Source organism: Labrus mixtus, chromosome 2, assembly GCF_963584025.1.
Source record: "Labrus mixtus chromosome 2, fLabMix1.1, whole genome shotgun sequence".
Lineage (NCBI taxonomy): Eukaryota > Metazoa > Chordata > Actinopteri > Labriformes > Labridae > Labrus > Labrus mixtus.
Genome location: NC_083613.1, coordinates 13,365,499 through 13,383,904, shown reverse-complemented (window position 1 = coordinate 13,383,904; position 18,406 = coordinate 13,365,499). Strand labels below are relative to the sequence as shown.

At 45.7% G+C, this 18,406-nt stretch overlaps 1 protein-coding gene across 4 annotated transcripts in view; it reads left to right on the top strand.

Annotated features, from left to right (window-relative positions):
* LOC132985454 (phospholipid-transporting ATPase ABCA1-like) overlaps positions 1 to 18,406 on the top strand; it is a 47,754-nt gene that overhangs the window by 24,566 nt on the left and 4,782 nt on the right. For 3 of the 4 annotated variants that reach the window (XM_061052849.1, XM_061052866.1, XM_061052857.1), the window contains exons 9-43: positions 1,720 to 1,963; positions 2,061 to 2,200; positions 2,287 to 2,403; positions 4,158 to 4,352; positions 6,574 to 6,782; positions 6,871 to 7,047; positions 7,585 to 7,807; positions 8,009 to 8,230; positions 8,332 to 8,536; positions 8,829 to 8,939; positions 9,099 to 9,273; positions 9,630 to 9,761; positions 9,878 to 10,017; positions 10,112 to 10,249; positions 10,718 to 10,947; positions 11,038 to 11,110; positions 11,219 to 11,421; positions 11,510 to 11,561; positions 12,252 to 12,365; positions 12,533 to 12,681; positions 12,787 to 12,911; positions 13,154 to 13,252; positions 13,843 to 14,032; positions 14,862 to 14,956; positions 15,053 to 15,085; positions 15,186 to 15,291; positions 15,460 to 15,534; positions 15,683 to 15,852; positions 16,333 to 16,510; positions 16,616 to 16,731; positions 16,824 to 16,968; positions 17,055 to 17,178; positions 17,304 to 17,433; positions 17,890 to 18,073; positions 18,169 to 18,275. In XM_061052849.1, coding sequence (XP_060908832.1) covers positions 1,720 to 1,963; positions 2,061 to 2,200; positions 2,287 to 2,403; positions 4,158 to 4,352; positions 6,574 to 6,782; positions 6,871 to 7,047; positions 7,585 to 7,807; positions 8,009 to 8,230; positions 8,332 to 8,536; positions 8,829 to 8,939; positions 9,099 to 9,273; positions 9,630 to 9,761; positions 9,878 to 10,017; positions 10,112 to 10,249; positions 10,718 to 10,947; positions 11,038 to 11,110; positions 11,219 to 11,421; positions 11,510 to 11,561; positions 12,252 to 12,365; positions 12,533 to 12,681; positions 12,787 to 12,911; positions 13,154 to 13,252; positions 13,843 to 14,032; positions 14,862 to 14,956; positions 15,053 to 15,085; positions 15,186 to 15,291; positions 15,460 to 15,534; positions 15,683 to 15,852; positions 16,333 to 16,510; positions 16,616 to 16,731; positions 16,824 to 16,968; positions 17,055 to 17,178; positions 17,304 to 17,433; positions 17,890 to 18,073; positions 18,169 to 18,275 — 5,126 coding nt within the window. The remainder of the gene's footprint in view (positions 1 to 1,719; positions 1,964 to 2,060; positions 2,201 to 2,286; positions 2,404 to 4,157; positions 4,353 to 6,573; positions 6,783 to 6,870; positions 7,048 to 7,584; positions 7,808 to 8,008; positions 8,231 to 8,331; positions 8,537 to 8,828; positions 8,940 to 9,098; positions 9,274 to 9,629; positions 9,762 to 9,877; positions 10,018 to 10,111; positions 10,250 to 10,717; positions 10,948 to 11,037; positions 11,111 to 11,218; positions 11,422 to 11,509; positions 11,562 to 12,251; positions 12,366 to 12,532; positions 12,682 to 12,786; positions 12,912 to 13,153; positions 13,253 to 13,842; positions 14,033 to 14,861; positions 14,957 to 15,052; positions 15,086 to 15,185; positions 15,292 to 15,459; positions 15,535 to 15,682; positions 15,853 to 16,332; positions 16,511 to 16,615; positions 16,732 to 16,823; positions 16,969 to 17,054; positions 17,179 to 17,303; positions 17,434 to 17,889; positions 18,074 to 18,168; positions 18,276 to 18,406) is intronic. The other variant, XM_061052875.1, reaches the window with a different exon arrangement.

Here is an 18,406-nt window from a genome sequence, read left to right as displayed (position 1 = left end):
AGCTTAACCTAAGCCAGACGAACCTCCTGTGGTTCGTTCTTGGGAAACAAAAGTGCCCCTCTTCTTCTTCTTCTTCTTCTTCTTCTTCTTCTCTGTGTAACTGGCAACGGGAAGAAAAAAAACACAACACCCCTCCTGTCGTTTGCTTTCCTGTCATGAGTCGATGACATAATTGAATGTGCAGTTGACTAGCTCTGAGACTCGAACAGGGAACTTGTGGCGACTTGTCTCTTGACCTGAAGTTACCTCTGCATGAACCAGAATGAACTCTCGGGCTGCCTTCAGCCTGATGTAACAACTCGACATGATGATGTTTCTCTGGGTGAAAAGAAACAAACTTCAGCACTTTTTAGGCTCCACTGGAACGATATAAAGAATGAATGTTTGTTGTTTTTTAAGCTGATCACATCTCATAATACCAAAAATACTTCAAAGGGAGGCAAAATGTTTTAGTTTAATTTCACGCTGGCTCACGTTTGAGGATGTAACTTTTTATTTTTGACGTTGCCAACAGCGCTGGACTATGATTAGACTTTTAATAGCAGCTGAGTCTCAACCTGTGATGACAGGGTGATGGGACAGCGCCGCCCCCCGAGCCTCACACAGCTCCAACATGGTCCATACAGTTACATCATCACTGAAGACATTTTAGATCAAATACACTCCGAATAAAGAGCTATATGTCGTCTGACCTCTCCTCTAGAGGGAGTTGCAGCACACACACACACACACACACACACACACACACACACACACACACATATGTTTTTGCAAAGAGAGAGAGAGGAGGGGGGGGGAAGATAGCGTTGGGAGCAGCAGTTAAATTTATCTCCGTCAGGCAGACGGCTAAGTGCTGCGTGTCTCCACCCAAATGTGCCACACTTAACGTCCCTATCTAAAATACCACTCAGAGTGCAGATGATAACCTTTAATGACCCCCGACCTACAACCACCACAGACGTGCACATATACGGGCTTGATTAAAGTTGCGTTTGTTGTGAAAGATGATACGTCTGTTCAGGCTTTCTGGGACAGAGAGAGAGGGAGAGAGGGAGAGAGAGAGGGAGAGAGAGAGAGAGAGAGAGAGAGGGATCGATGTGGTGCACGGACATGAAGACAGATATGACGGTTTAATTCTTGTTGAAAAGAAATATAGTGTTAAAAACCTTAAAGCTTGATGGTAAACGTAGACCCTGCAGGAGAAAATGTGCAGGGTCTCTGTGGGTCTGCAGGGTCTCTACAGAAATCTCTGTGGAGGTGTCAATACCAGAATTTGGCAACGTTTTGGTACCGAAGTGCCAGTGAATTTGTGCAATTTAGACGGTCTCTCCTCCTCTGCTCTCCGTCTGTCTGTGAGAAACATCAACCTAACGTTTGCACCTTCAGAAATGTCAGTATTGGAGTATTTGCCCACCTGCTCGCTCTTTCTCTGCGACTGAAGATCTGCAGTTTCTTTAAAGCTTTGGTACTTTTTGATACTACTAATCGGTTTTAAAAGACGTGGTATTTAAGGTATTGAGGGATCTAATTTTTCCCAACCATGACAAACTCTGTTGAGCTGATTTTTTAACCCCTTTATGTCGGGTTTTGTGTGGTTTTTTTGTGACGTATAAACAGCTGGTTTAACATCTCTTGGTTTGTGAAGATGTGCCTTTGCATCGCCCCGTTTCTAAGACACTTAAAAAATGTGCATGCTAACGTTTGTATTTGTGTCTGCAGCTTGCCGGTATGAACAGCTGGAAGGAAATGCGGAAGGAGATCCTGTATCTGACCGCAAACGCCACCGGCTCCCCCAACCAGATGTACCAGGCCGTGTCCCGTATCGTCTGCGGGCACCCAGAGGGGGGCGGCCTCAAGATCAAGTCCCTCAACTGGTACGAGGACAACAACTACAAGGCCTTGTTCGGAAACCATGGCAACGACAGTGACAGCGATCCCGTCTCCGCTTACGACAACTCGTCCAGTAAGTTTCTCAACGCCGACAACCCTGAAGCGGCCTTTACCTTTATTTACCGATGGAGCGCGGCAGATTGAGGATGTCTGTGTGTTCACTTTTGCAGCTCCGTATTGTAACAACATGATGAGGAGCCTGGAGTCCAGCCCCATCTCCAGGATGATCTGGAGAGCTCTGAAGCCTCTGCTCATGGGGAAGATCCTGTACACCCCCGATACTCCGGCAACCCAGAGAATTATCCACGAGGTACGGATACCCCCCTCGTCCCCCCCAACCACCACCACCACTATCATGGCTACAGCCTTACTAAACGAGTCCATGTGTTCCCGCAGGTTAATAAGACGTTCCAGGAGCTCGGCGTGCTGAGGGATCTCGGAGGCATGTGGGAGGAGATGAGGCCCAAAGTCTGGAGCTTCATGGAGAACAGCGAGGAAATGGACCTGGTCAGGGTGAGTGGGGATGGTTTACGACACACCCGGGCGCACGTCAGAGCTTTGTTCTCGGAGCTCTTCCTGTTTACACACCGAGCTTTAAAGGCACTTATCTGGCATCAGTGTAATTAAGTGTCCGATGTAACTGCGGAGGGAGGAAAAAAACCTCTGAGGCCACCTGCACCAAAGCAGCTGAGGACTACATGAAGCGTCCACAAATGTCACAGAATCTATTCATCTGCTTTCTCACAGCGGGGCAGATTTACAACCATGTTTCCAAAAACATTAAGGGTCTGTGCAGGGGGGATTCTAGAGTCTGTTGGGGCCCCTGGCATGAAATAACTGGGGGGCCCTGCAACCTGCATCACCATCATGTCTGCCACTGTCCCGACGCTTACTCCTCTTGTTTCCTTTTTCTTTCCGATAGACAGATAATTCCTCTTCTTCATTTTTCTTTGTTGACTTTCATCGACAAACTTTGGTTTTCACAACAACACATGCACATTTTAGGCCGCTGCTTTGGCTTTAAGTGTGTCAGCCCTCAGAGGCCCCCCTTCTGGTCTGGGACCCCAAACAGTCCCCTGCCTTTCCTGTTGACAAGCAGCGCCACTGGGTCTGTGTCAAGTTCATAATAAGAACAAAAATGTGATGATTTTCAAATGATTGAAAGCCTTTATTTGTTAAGACAAAACAACAAATCGAATGTTGAAAACTGAGACATTTGGTAGTTTCTAGAAAACTTTGGGCCAATTTTGAACACACTCCAAAAAGGAGGCCGTGCATTAAAGACGGACGTGATTCTGTAGTGGACGTCACTGCATGAGGTCAGGAACACAAACCATTATCTGTGAACACAGTGGGTTTAATTTACAGTTAACACAGCATGCAATCTTTTTGTTCTCACGGTTTGTAATCCAGCCGTGGAGAAAGAGTACAGAGGCAAAGAAAGACATGACGGCTTTCAAGTGCAGGATAAAGAGAAGCTGATACATGGACAGATACATTCACAGTGAGGTCACCAGAAAAACTTTATTGACTAAAACAAGACAACAAGCAACAGGAATTATTAGAACGATAACAAAATGTATTTCTTCTCACTCTGATCTCATCAAACAAACAAAGTGGTTTCCTTTCATACAACAGGATGTAATGTTTGGTTCAGATTTACGAGAGCACATTTAAGAAAGATCGACGTTCCCATCAAACTGCGTGTGCTTCATAACATGGCTGTCTCCATTTCATGTGGATGTGTTTTCTTTTACCACAGCTCCACATTTCTTTGCAGATTGCACAAGCACCGTCTCCACCTAGTGGTGAAAGGTGGTATTGTTAAATAAATAAAAAAGATTCACCAGAGTCTCTGATCTCGGGATAAATTCATTTTTAATTCACTTTAAGTGTTTCAAAAGACCGATTCTGTTTCTGTCAGAGATTTAAAACAACAACCGGGCTTATATAAAACTCAGCTCAGATCATTATTTGATAACAGGGCTGTCTGCTCCGCCTGTCATCAGTCAGAGGAAAACAGAAAATCGAGTGATGGTAAAATAGGTCACAAGAAACTCAAAGCCAAACAGCTCAGCAGAATGAAGGTCACACTGTGATTATTTAACCATTTAACTGTTTGACACAATTATCAGTGCTGCAGGAAGAAGGTCAAAGAAAACGGACGTCTCGAACTCTCAGGACAGCGACACTCTGAGCCTCTTGTCCAAAAATCGGCTTAAATATTGAAGATGCATTCATTCTGAATATCTGATCCTTTGTTGCAGACTCTGCTCCAGAACAACGCCAGCGCCGCCTTCTTTAACGCGCAGCTCAGTGGGACTGAGTGGCGCGTGTCGGACGTGTCCAACTTCTTGTCCAAGGTGTCGGAGGACCAAAGACCCGCAGGATCGGCCTACACCTGGAGGGAAGTCTTCAACGAGACGGACCAGGCCATACAGACCATCTCACGCTTCATGGAGGTGAGTGTGATGAAAAAGAAGACGCACAAGCAGAAAAAAAGGATGTGGAGTCCCATCGATGGCGGTCTCCACGCTGGAAATGCTGTCTCAGTCTAACATTCAGTCAACCTAACGACAGACTGAGAGCTGGAGCTGAGGCGGGTTTTAAACCTCCTGATAAACTGTTACACCACGCCCACCTGTCAATCAGGTCAGCTACACGCCTTATTGTGAATAACTCTTATCCTTCATCAAATCAAAACTGATGAGTCATCAAAACATTCACCCCCCGTACAGTGTGTGTCGATCGAGACATGAGCTAATCACACCTATTTGTTATTTTTGAACCAGGCCGTACACATGTTAATCTCTGCTGTAAAAACAGGCTTTTTAGAATGGGTGTGTATGTGACTTCCTGTGCTTCTGCAGCCAGCCTCTAGTGGACACTCGAGGTACTGCAGGATTTTGCAACTTCAGCATCGGCTTAATTTTTCAACACCCAAAGGGTTGCTGCTTGGTTTACACATGCGACTAACACCCCGAAAATTTCCCGTCCCTGATAATGAGCTGAAAAAATGTTCCTCAAAAAGTTGATGCAAGCCTGTAAAAAAAGCAGTACTTGAATTTCAAAGCCAGGCGACTGTGTTTATGAGTCGTTTCACATGACATGTAGACGTTTGAAATTATTAAACTGTGCTTCATCATGTCGTCAGGGATATTTCCCAAACACTTGAAGTCGTTATGGTCATAAGTCGAGTCTGTCAAAGTGTTGTTTGCTATTTTCCAGTGTCATCCCTTCATCTCATTCTGCACATTAAACAAAGCTGTAAAAATAGTTTAAATGCTAATTCCCTGAAGAGGTCATCAGTGACAACATCCTCCTCCATCTTCTTTGTTTCTTTAATTAACTTTGAACCGCGTTTAGATCCTGGAGAGGCTATAAAAAGCTTTTACAATCAGATGTTCTTTTCCCCCTTCTTCCCCCGGTGAAATCGAGTTACTGCCATGCTGAGTGTGTCAGTGCTCTCCGTCTGGGCGCTTTGGGTCAGTGTGCCAGAGCTGAGCCCCTGAGGATAAACAGCCACAGCTAAACTCCCTGCCAAGCGCTAATTGATGTCCATGCCCTGATGAATGGGAGGTCGTTGTGTCACTTATTTTTAGTCCAGGGAATTTCTCGATAAATGCGGGTAATTGTAAACACAAGATTCAAGATGTGGCACGGATATGTTACGATGAATGAGCCGATTATGAAAGTTGATCTTGTCGCTGTAACCAATGTTTTTACCCTCCCCAGCTCGTTGTCCCTCTTTAAATACACGGATCAGTCATTACAAAAGGAAGATTTATAAACTTTAAAATGTCCTCAAAAGCGATATAAACATCACATGAGCGGTAAAGATTTCTTTAATGAAACATCCCGCTGCCCCTAAAAAAAATAAAATGCATAAAATGTCTGATAACTGACATTCCTCTCTGCTGTAAAGCCTCGACACACCTGCAGCATTAGGAGCTCTTGCGCCGTGTTTTCATTACGCTCTCACTGGCGTCTCACAAGGTGCGAGGGGGATGAGGTATAAGTCCGCTTACGTCAGCTCTGTACAGCCTGTGAGCGGCTAATCTGCAACTCTGGCCGGGTTACTCGGCGCCCGTCAACCCGATGATTTTGTGTTAAAGGTCGCAGAGTTCATCGTTGTTGTTCAGCTTCTGAAGAACACAGAGCATGTGATTGTGTGAGCTGGATTTGTGCTGACGCTGCAAAAAAACTCAAAACCTGAGCAACAGTTCTCATCTTTAATATCTCTGTGCACTAATCTTAAAACACATTAAGCTGCAAAATCCAGACGAACATCTTATTTTAGGATAGAAAAGGTAAAAAATTAGGCCTGGATTGCTCGCAATAAGCTAAAATATTTAGTTACCTGCAGCACCCGACATGTCAGGAGCTTTTCAGGAGTTTTTGTGCAGATGTGAAAGGACTACCAGACACAAAGCTGCTCTCTTCGCTCCTCGTCTCGCGCCCCTTTAACATCTCTGTTACTCTGACGGTGGCTCAGAGGCCCCTCCTCCTCCATGACACCTCAGTGACCTTCATATAGAAGACGAGTCGTCACAGGGAGGGCAGTCTGAATCTGGCTCATAAACAAAGTGTGAACCTGAGTGTCCTTGCCTCTCGGGGAGAGTCAGAGTCTATAAAATAATGTGAATTAATCGGTTAAATAACCTCGCTGTCTTCTCCCATCAGTGTGTGAACCTGGACAAGCTGGAGCCGGTCGCCAATGAGGAGCGTCTGGTCAACAAGTCCATGGGTCTACTGGACAACCAGAAGTTCTGGGCAGGGATTGTGTTTCCTGACATCGCGCACAACAACAGCACCGATTTACCTCCCAACGTCAACTACAAGATCCGCATGGACATCGATAATGTGGAGAGGACAAACAAGATCAAGGACGGGTACGACTCCGCGTCCAACTCTTTGACTCCTTTACAGATCAAATGCAGATTTCTTTGAGCGCTCTGATTTTTTATCTTTTTTTTCCAGGTATTGGGACCCCGGTCCCAGGGCAGACCCCTTCGAGGACCTTCGGTACATCTGGGGCGGATTTGCTTACCTGCAGGACGTCGTCGAGCACGGGATCATCAGAGCCATCACCGGCAGTAAAGAGAGGACGGGGATCTACATTCAGCAGATGCCTTACCCCTGCTACGTCGACGACATGTAAGTGAAGACCTTTCCTCATGTGCACGCCTGAACATTTCTCATGTAAGGAGTCAAGACAGGACACTGTGGTGCCTTTATATCATTGCAACATATTATTTTAAAGAAAGAGCGTAAAAGAGATTTCTAGAAAGAAGAAAGAGTACAAAGCAGCTTCTTTTTTAAGATTTATTTTTGGGCTTTTTGTGCCTTTAATGGAGAGATAGGACAGTAGATAGAGTTGGAAATCAGGGAGAGAGAGAGAGTGGGGAATGACATGCAGGAAAGGAGCCACAGGTGGGATTTGAACCTGGGCCGCCCACTTGGAGGACCATAGCCTCCATACATGGGGCACTAACCACTGCGCCACCAGCGTCCCACAAAGCAGCTTCTGTACGAGCCTGAATGTCTCACTGGCCGCTCAGTGATTGCAGAAAATGAACGTCATCAGCCCTGCCTGCACGTGGCGGTGAATTCTCCTGAATATTTCCTGCTGCATTCATTAATGAACTCACCTTGACTTCCTGCAGTAACATCTTTTCCTCTCTTTGACTTCAGTTTCCTGCGAGTGATGAGCCGCTCCATGCCTCTCTTCATGACCCTGGCGTGGATGTACTCCGTGGCCATCATCATCAAGGGCGTGGTGTACGAGAAGGAGGCTCGTCTGAAGGAGACCATGAGGATCATGGGACTGAACAACGGCACCCTGTGGCTCAGCTGGTTCATCAGCAGCTTGATCCCGCTGCTGATCAGCGCCGCCTTGTTGGTGGTGTTATTAAAGGTCAGTGTTGCCACGGACACGCACACACAAATATGACTTTAAACGTTGTCAACATGCAGGAATGTCAGCAAGCTTACTAATCCTGATGGTTATAGTCAGCATTTGATTCAATAATCAACCTGTTTTTTCATGTCTGGGAGTCATGGAAAACAAATGAAGTCATGATGTTGTAACCAAGAAAGTATTTAATTTCCTCCTCAGATGGGAAATCTGCTGCCTTACAGTGACCCAGGCGTGGTCTTTCTTTTCCTGGGATCCTTTGGCGTCGTCACCATCATGCAGTGTTTCCTCATCAGCACCATGTTCTCTCGCGCCAACCTGGCAGCCGCCTGCGGGGGCATCATATACTTCACCCTCTACCTTCCCTATGTGCTGTGTGTGGCATGGCAGGACTACGTCGGCTTCGGAGCCAAAGTTATAGTGGTGGGTGGAAGGACTTTCTTTCAATCCTTTGCATGCTCACACATCAAGGTTTTTTTAAATTATTATTACCCCTCTAATCGTCTCTCTCGCTCTTCTTCCAGAGCCTGCTGTCTCCTGTGGCTTTTGGTTTCGGCTGTGAGTACTTCGCCTTGTTTGAGGAGCAGGGCGTTGGGATCCAGTGGTCCAACCTGCTGGCCAGCCCTCTGGAGGAAGACAGCTACAACCTGACCACCTCTATCTGCCTCATGCTGTTTGACGCTTTTCTCTACGGAGTAATGACCTGGTACATCGAGGCAGTGTTCCCTGGTGAGTCTTTGATGATGACATCAAGTCATGAATCACATTAAGTAGTTTTGTTTTGTTTTAATTAATGCTTTGTGAAAGAGGGGCAGATATTATAAGATTAGTCTTCTTTCTGCTCCTTTTCATTTCGTTTGTTTGTTTTCCTTAACTTTAATGTTTGTTTGAATGAAATAAAATGTACAAATAAACAAATAAACATCTGAATCTCTTTGTTGCTGAAAATCAAGGATGTACGGTGAAATACAGAAATCTTTAGTTGTCATAACCGTGAAAATACACTTATTCCTGATTACAGGTCAGTACGGGATTCCCAGGCCGTGGTACTTCCCTTTCACGAGGACGTACTGGTGCGGAGAGAAGGAGAACCACAACCTCTCCACCCCTATATCTAAGGGAAACGCTGAAGGTACCAATCATGATCATAACAGCTACCATAAAACTTCAAAAAAAAAAAATATAAGCCAACCCCGATTAAATGCACCTCGCCTCTTTTAGTGTCTGCACGTTTTCTCTAAGAAACACCTGGACTGTTATTGAAGTGTCCTCGTCTTTATGTCACCCGCAGCTGTGTGCATCGAGGAGGAGCCAGGCCACATCGAGCCAGGCGTTTACATCGAGAATCTGGTGAAAGTCTACAGTCATGGAAACAAGCTGGCCGTAGACGGACTGTCCCTGAGGTTTTACAACGGACAGATCACCTCCTTCCTCGGCCACAACGGAGCGGGAAAGACCACCACCATGTAAGAGACCGCACACATACGTACCTGCAGTAGATTTACAAAGCTACCAAAGTACCACTGGTGAAAAAGAAAACTTACAGAAACTCTTTTATTCCCACTGCAATACGCATTTTAAACAAGGCTTGATAAGCAATGTTTTTTAAATGCTGTGCATATGTGTTTTTACCTATTTAGGGTACTTTTAGCTATTTATGACCTAATGTGAGCGTTAGTGTGAATGTTTGTATGTTTTCATGTTGAGCCTCAACAAAAGGTAATTTTCTGTCACAGTGTGATAGACAATAAAGTTTTTGAATCTTGAATCTTGAAGCTGAGTCTGGACGGCAACTGATATGTCCCTCTCTGCTTTCTGATAGGTCGATCCTGACGGGGTTGTTTCCACCGACCTCTGGAACAGCCTACATCCTCGGCAAAGACATCCGCACCGAGCTCAGCGCCATCCGGCAGAATCTGGGCGTCTGTCCCCAGCACAACGTACTTTTCAGCATGTACGTCTGCACTTCAAATATTCATATTTTTAACAATCAAACATTGAGAATTCTCTGCACACTCACGGCCTCTGGTGTTTCTGTAACCGTGTGGTTTTTGGTTTGATGTCCTCCAGGCTGACGGTGGAGGAACACATCTGGTTCTACGCCCGTCTGAAGGGGTTGCCCGAGGAGATGGTGAAGGCTGAGATGGAGCAAATCGTGAATGATGTCGGACTGCCGCACAAGCGCCAGTCCCGCACGAGCACGCTATCCGGTCAGTTTGATTGTTTTGAATTTCACATGAAGTATGAGTCCGGCTTTGAAGAAAGATTGACTGACTCCTTCTTTCTTCTTCTTGTCTTTTGCAGGAGGGATGCAGAGGAAGCTGTCTGTGGCTCTGGCGTTTGTTGGAGGCTCAAAGGTCGTGATCCTGGATGAACCGACTGCTGGGGTCGATCCCTACGCACGCAGGGGCATCTGGGACCTTCTGCTAAAATACAGACAAGGTAAATACAACAGATAATATCCTCCTCACCACGGCACTGGTGGCACAGTGGTTGGTGCGCGTGCCCCATGTGTGGAGGCTGTGGTCCTCAAGGTGGGCGGCCCGGGTTCGAGTCCGGCCTGTGGCTCCTTTCCCGTATGTCGTTCCCTACTGTCTCTCCCTGATTTCCAGCTCTATCGACTGTCCTATCTCCCCATTAAAGGCACAAAAAGCCCAAAAATATAATAAAAATTAATCTTAATTTTAACTGAAAGTTGATCCATGAGACTTTAATTATCCAGGTGTTCATAACTCTCCCATGTTTGTAGTGTGTTCATAGTAGTGTCCTATACGTTCTCTGGCTCTGGAGGTGATCATAGAGAGAGAGAAATGGACGACGTCTCATGTCAGATGTGAAACTTGAGTTGCTTTTTAAACATCGTTCTGTAGCTGGTGGGCTGAATGCATCCCCTTTTGTTCCTCTCGTCAGGCCGCACCATCATCCTCTCCACCCATCACATGGATGAAGCCGACATCCTGGGGGACCGCATCGCCATCATCTCTCACGGCAAGCTGTGCTGCGTCGGCTCCTCGCTCTTCCTGAAGACCCAGCTGGGCACGGGCTACTACCTGACCCTGGTCAAGAGGGACTACGACCTGACGCTTCAGTCGTGCAGGAACTCTGCCAGCACCGTCTCTTACTGCAAGAAGGCCGAGAAGGTGAGAGCAGATGTTAGATGGAAATATATTTTTAAAGATGTTTTTGAAGTCTTCTGTCCAGGTTGTTTACCCCCTTTTATTCTGCCTCAGGAGGACAGTGTATCAGAGAGCAGCTCAGACGCAGGTCTAGGCAGCGAACCAGAGAGTGAAACCACCACGATTGGTAAGACGCTCGTTCAGCTTTCAAAGTGGAAAAGCTCGAGAATAAATGTTCTCTTCCCTCCTGTTTCACCAAACTGCTCACTCTTCCTGCTGATTCCCCTCACCACAGATGTGTCCCTCATCTCCAACGTGATCTTCAAGCACGTCCACGAGGCTCGCCTGGTTGAGGATCTCGGCCATGAGATCACGTACATCTTACCTTACCAGTCAGCTAAAGACGGAGCCTTTGTGGAGCTCTTCCACGAGCTGGACGACCGACTCACTGACCTGGGAATATCCAGCTATGGAATATCTGATACCACCCTGGAAGAGGTGAGAGCAGCCCAGAGATGTGTTTATAGATTATCATGTCTGTATGATCTTGTGTCAATGTTTTAATCGGGGTCTTTCTCCTCTGCAGATTTTCCTGAAAGTGGCTGAAGACAGTGGAGTGGATGCTGTTGAGCTTTCAGGTCAGACTCATGATGCATTTTCAGTCTAGAGAGAAAGATTCAGAGCACGGGCACACACATTCAACATAAGCTTTAAAACACTACTCAGACGTAGTCAGGGCTCCTGCAGAGCCTTAAAAAGTTACATTATACATATATCTTTATTATTTTTACTTACAAGATACAATATGTAGATTTGGCCACCAGGGGGCTCTCAATCGATACTACAGTAACAAAAGATGGCATCGAGGCTAGCGGGGAATCATGGGAGTTCTCTCTGCTACTCCCCCCCCCCCGGGCGAAACCGACCTGAGGAAGAGAATATGTTTATGTATCAGAGAATAATTGACATGATGTTTTTATCACAGTAGCTCATTCAGCAACAGGACGACAGCTCTCAGTAGCAGCTCACGCTTCCTTATGCAGCGGTCTTTGACGTATCATCCGGTGTTTCCACGGCAACGATAAACATGTTGCGTCTGTCATGGTGGCCGCCTTGACAAGACACGTCCCGTTACATATATAAAATTACAGATTTCTCTGACTTTGATAATGGATAATATTTGAGGTTATGTGAGTACTCAACAAAAAAAACATAATGTAGGTTTCAAATTTAGATCTGCAAAAATTTGAAAAATCTGTGTTGATTATTCTTTGTTTGGGTCTTTAGAAGATTTTTAAAAAGTACTAAATCAGATTCCCTCACTGCAGACGGAGTCGTTCCAACCCGGACCCGCCGCCATCACGCCTTCGGAGACCACCAGTCCTGCCTGAAGCCCTTCACCGAGGACGACTTTGACTTTAACGACTCTGAAGGTGACCCAGGTAGAACTGCACTACCCAGCATGCAGTGCAATGATAACAACAGATGCGTTGCTTATGATTGCTTTTGAAATGAGTCGTCGAATAGTTTTAATTACGGTTTTAACACCGGGACACAGACTGGGCGCGTTGCGTGTTTGCTCATGTGTTTCCTCTGTGTTTGTGTGCAGAATCCCGTGAGACCGATTGGCTCAGCGGAACAGACGGCAAAGGTTCGTACCAGGTGAAAGGATGGAGCCTGAAGAGGCAGCAGTTTGTTGCACTGCTCTGGAAACGGTTCCTCTACGCTCGGCGCTCCAGGAAAGGCTTCTTTGCTCAGGTACACCCGATGCTCTGACCACACATCCAACTTTAAACTAACAGCTTGTCTTCTTACCGTCCATCAGCCACCAACAATTTTGAATTTGAATTGTTATTTTTTCAGATCGTTCTTCCCGCTGTGTTTGTGTGCATCGCCCTCATCTTCAGTCTGATTGTTCCTCCTTTTGGAAAGTACCCGAGTCTGGCTCTGGATCACAGCATGTACGGAGAGCAGTTCACCTTCATCAGGTCAGACATCTTTCTTCAGCCTTCTTCCTCGTTTTCTAAATATTGAAACATTTTCTATTCTGATCCGTAAAGTGCACAACTCATTAAAGATGCAGAAGATGAAGGAAGTCTCTGTGAAACTGACAATATGGAAGATAATGCCTTTTTATGCACAGCTTCAGTCTTAACTTAACGTGTCTCATACTCGTACTGAGAGGATTTCTTTTGTAATTAAAGGGTATATGTTGTGTTTTTCTGTCTAGTAATGACCTTCCTGAAGACCCTCACATCAACAAACTACTTGGAGCTCTGACGGATAAACCAGGATTTGGAACTCGCTGCATGGGAGGACAGCCGATACTGTGAGTTGGCATTCATTTAAAATCTAAATGAATTTATAGAACCTAATTTATTTAGAATTTATTTAACCTCACTCTTGATGAACATCACCCCTCATTTAAGTCGCACCTTTAATGTTTGCACTGACTGTTATTTAATGTCTGTTTTTTTTTATCTTCTTTTTAAACATTGCTGTACATATATAAACAACACAACAGAAGGTCAACACTTTTTTATTTTTTTATTTTCAGGTCTAATTACAGATTTTTTTCCTCAACTGTTTATAGTTTCTTGTTTAAATTACACATATATTTTTATCCCTGCACGGGTTATGTACATTTCTTGTATAAGTCTATTTTTAATTACACAGATTAAGTTTGATTCATCTAGAGGTATTCTTTAATATTTTTTTCGGGTTAATATATATGTATGAGGGAGGGGGGCGTCGGTTTTGTGGTTAATTTGTAACAAATGTTTCATGTCATGTACGTCTTTGTAACCTGCTACTGGATGCTTTGAATTTCCCTCGGGATCGATAAAGTATCTATCTATCTATCTAGAAAGGCTCGAAAAGCAACTCACTCTTTAACTCGTATCTATCTGTAATCTTCAGGGACGGTCACTGTACCGAGGTCGAGGACGAGTGGTCGGTCCCACCGGTCTCGCCGAGTGTGAAGGACTTGTTCGACACAGGGAACTGGTCCATGGAGGACCCGTCTCCCCTGTGTGAGTGCAGCTGTGGCGGACGCAAGAGGATGCTGCCAGAGTGTCCCGCTGGTGCCGGGGGACTCCCACCACCGCAGGTTTGTGGCGCCAAGAAATTAGAAAGTCAATCAGTGCAAACGTATGAAAACATGTGGACGCTCTTTTTCCCTTTTAAACACAAATACAAGCAAACCGATACAGCAACAAGAAAGAATTAGAGATGTTAAAGGTAATGCGTTCATGAGGATAAGAATAAGGCACGAGAATTACACATGATTTTTTATTTTAAATCGCATTTATCCGATAAGTTAACTGCAGCGGTTGCTGAAAGTGAGGCAACTGACTTCTCTCCAGTCAACATCTGGAACGACTCGGGTCTAAAGGACGTCCTCAGGTTGGCCTCAGGTTGGCCTCAGGTTGGCATGTTGTGACCAGTTATGTCCCTTACTGACGCAGGAAACAGTAATTAAACAGGAGCTGAACAATGCAAAAGTGTAAAATCCTGCAGTTCCTGGAGTGTCCACTAGAGGCTGGCTGCAGAAGCACAGGAAGTCACATACACACCCATTCTAAAAAGCCTGTTTTTACAGCAGAGATTAACATGTTTACAGCCTGGTTCAAAAAAACAAACAGCTCGCCCCATGTACGGAGGCTTTAGTCCTTCAAGTGGGCGGCCCAGGTTTGAACCTGACCTGTGGCTCCTTTCTCTCTCCCTCTCGCTCTCTCTCTCTCTCTCTCTCTCTCTCTCGCTCTCTCTCCCTCTCTCTCTCTCTCTCTCTCCCTTTCTCTCTCTCTCTCCCTCTCTCTCTCTCTCTCCCTTTCTCTCTCTCTCTCTCTCCCAAAGCCCAAAAATAAATCTTTAAAAACTTCAATCATTGGAATCTAAAACAAATTTTAACAAACTGTTTGGTCTGTTTGTGTTTCCAGATGATGATCAGTGACAATGACACTCTTCAGAATTTGACCGGCAGAAACGTCTCCGACTACCTGGTGAAAACATACGCTCAGATCATCGGCAAAAGGTAACGCTAACTTCCAACTGCTTCTGCTTGTTCACGCTGCGTTGTGTTTTTAAGTTTAAAGACGAGATATTTAACAGTCTGTTTCTTCTCTTGCAGCTTGAAGAATAAGATCTGGGTCAACGAGTTCAGGTACGTTGTCAGGCCTAATCCATCCTGAGTTTACCCGTCAGTCATATCGAGCTGTGTGCCTCTCCTTTACTGATATTAAAAACCCTCCTTCTCCACACAGATACGGCGGCTTCTCGCTGGGCGCCAGGAGCTCTCACCTTCTCTCCCAAACCGATAACATCGACGACGCGATCGCTCAGCTGAGGAGACGCTTCCGCCTGGAGAGAGTAAGAGAGACTTTTACATGTTTAGTATTTTACTCAGTATTAAAGTAATGCACAAGAAGAAGAAGAGCGTGTTTATGTTTGAATGAAAACAGATGATATAGAAGTAGACTCGATAGACCTGTTCCGCCCATGTGCTGAACAACACTCTCCCTCTTCCCCGTCCTCCAGGGAACTGCAGCAGATCGTTTCTTTCACAGCCTCTCCAGTTTTATCCAAGGATTGGACACCAAGAATAACGTCAAGGTCAGCACACACACACACAGACACACACACACACACACACACACACACACACACACACACACACACACACACACTCTCCTGTTATACAACTGCACGTGGCTCGTAGCGTCACCGGAACTGAAACGCATCGCTCTTTTTTTCTCTGCAGATCTGGTTCAACAACAAGGGCTGGCACAGCATCGGCTCCTTCCTCAACGTGATGAACAACGGCATCCTGCGGGCGAGTCTGAAAGGCGGCAAAGACCCAGCGAAGTTTGGCATCACCGCCTACAATCACCCGCTCAACCTCACCAAGGAGCAGCTGTCACAAGTCGCACTGTGAGTAAAACTGTACATTTAAAAAAAAAAACATGTATTGAGTATCAACCCATGTATGGAGTATCGACTCTATCCACTGTCCTATCTCTGCATTAGACGCACAAAAAGCCCCCAAAAAATAAATCTTTAAAAAAACAAAATAAAAACAGGTAACATATTTTAACAAGAGGGGTAAATCCTAATCAGAATCAGAATCAGAATCGGGTTTTATTACCAAGTACATTTACACATACAAGGAATGTATGGTGTATTGGTGTATTGGTGCTAAACAATTAACAGGGAAATAAAGCAGAACTAGCAACAACTTAAATAATACAATATAAGAACTATTACAATATATAAAATAGAATTTAAAAATGTAAAATATTAAAAAAAAAAAAATTAAATAAAAAAACACAATGTACAAAAGGTGCGATGTAGGAGCTGTGCAGTGGACTATGAGAAAAAAAAACATATTCATCTCTGCTCTCCCTCTCGCAGGATGACCACATCAGTGGACGTGCTGGTGTCCATCTGCGTGATTTTCGCCATGTCCTTCGTTCCGGCCAGTTTTGTGGTGTTCCTCATCCAGGAGAGAGTGAACAAGGCCAAGCACCTGCAGTTCATCAGCGGAGTGCAGCCTTTCCTCTACTGGCTGGCCAACTTCGTCTGGGATATGGTAAGAGAGCACCTAACCCCTAACCCACATGATGCCCGTTCATGTCCTGAAATATGCAGCACGATGAGCTCGACCTTCACCCTCCTTTCTCTCCGTCTTTTTCAGTGTAACTACATCGTGCCTGCGACTCTGGTCATCATCATCTTCATGTGTTTCCAACAAGACGCCTACGTCTCCTCCACCAACCTGCCCGTTCTGGCTCTGCTGCTGCTGCTCTATGGGTACGTTGTTTTACACTCTCTCTCAGTTCGTTTTGCTCCTCCTCCTTTTGATTATTTCTCTCCTCTAACATCATCTATGTATCTCTCCACAGATGGTCGATCACGCCTCTGATGTACCCGGCTTCGTTCTTCTTCAAGATCCCCAGCACGGCCTACGTGGTCCTGACCAGCGTCAACATACTGATCGGAATAAATGGCAGCGTCTCCACGTTTGTTCTGGAGCTGTTTGGAAGCAATGTGAGTCCTTTTTTATTCAGAGAGTAAACACAGACGTGCTTGCTTGTTCAGGATCAGATACCGACTGTTACTTCTTTCTTTTTAAGGAAATCGGCGGCATCAACAACATCCTGAAGAACGTGTTCCTCATCTTCCCTCACTTCTGTCTCGGCCGAGGGTTGATTGACATGGTGAAGAATCAGGCCATGGCTGACGCTTTGGAGAGATTTGGTAATTACAGCAGAATCATAACACCAGCTATGCATCCTTAAATGTTTATTTATTTACAAGAGACATAGAATGAATTTTTGATTCAAATGTCTGACCCCCCCCCCCCCCCCCCTTTCTGGCTCTAGGTGAAAACCGGTTCCGCTCCCCTCTGGCCTGGGACATGGTGGGGAAAAACCTGTTTGCAATGGCGGTGGAGGGCGTGGTCTTCTTCTGCATCACCGTCCTCATTCAGTACCGCTTCTGCATCAAAGCCAGGTGTGTGAAACTTGTTTTCATGACTAAGATGATTCAAACTCTCTCTGGGAGACGAAGCCTCGACTATTTTAACAATATTGTACAGAAGTCACAGAGCGGTGAATGAGGGACGAGTTTCGGCCATGTGTGCCTGGCGAGGAAACTAATGACCAAAGGTCACATCAGATTGGAAACGTGCAGCCGTTCATTTCCCATGGTTTTAGGATTCCAATAATCCACACAAACGTGAATTCTAAACATCCAAAACAAAGTCAATGTTTTAGTTTGTACGGTCAAAAACTGTAAGACCTGCCGAGCATACACCAACACTCCCCCTAGTGTTCAGTGTCGGTATTACACTCTTTATAAAGACAAATCTTGTTATTACCAAGGTCTCGTTCAAACACACATTTTTGGCTCCAACGCCTTGTACCTCTGTCTGGAGTGTGACCTCTCCTCCCTCTCGTGTCCCTCCAGGTCGTCCACCAGTCACCTGAAGCCGATTGGAGAGGAGGACGAGGACGTGGCCAGAGAGCGGCAGAGGATCCTGAGCGGAACGGGACAGTCGGACATCCTGGAGCTCAGACAGCTCACCAAGATTTACAAGCGGAAACAGAAGCCAGCAGTGGACCGGCTGTGTGTGGGCATCCCCCCTGGAGAGGTACGACAGACACAGCCCACAAACGCCTGACACACTCATGATTCCTCACCAGACTCCGATGTTGACCGGAGATTTTTTTTTTTTCACCCGTGCAGTGCTTTGGTTTGCTGGGAGTGAACGGCGCGGGGAAAACCAGCACCTTCAAGATGCTGACAGGAGACTCTGTGGTCACCGGCGGAGAGGCCTACCTAGCTGGCAAGAGGTAAGAAACATTCAACGGGCTTTTCTAGGTGATTCAGGCTGCCTGGCTGCTGAACAATGTAATCAAAGGCACTTGAAATTAATACCGAATCAAGGCAGCACAATGCAAGCTCCTCCCACTCCTTTCAGAGA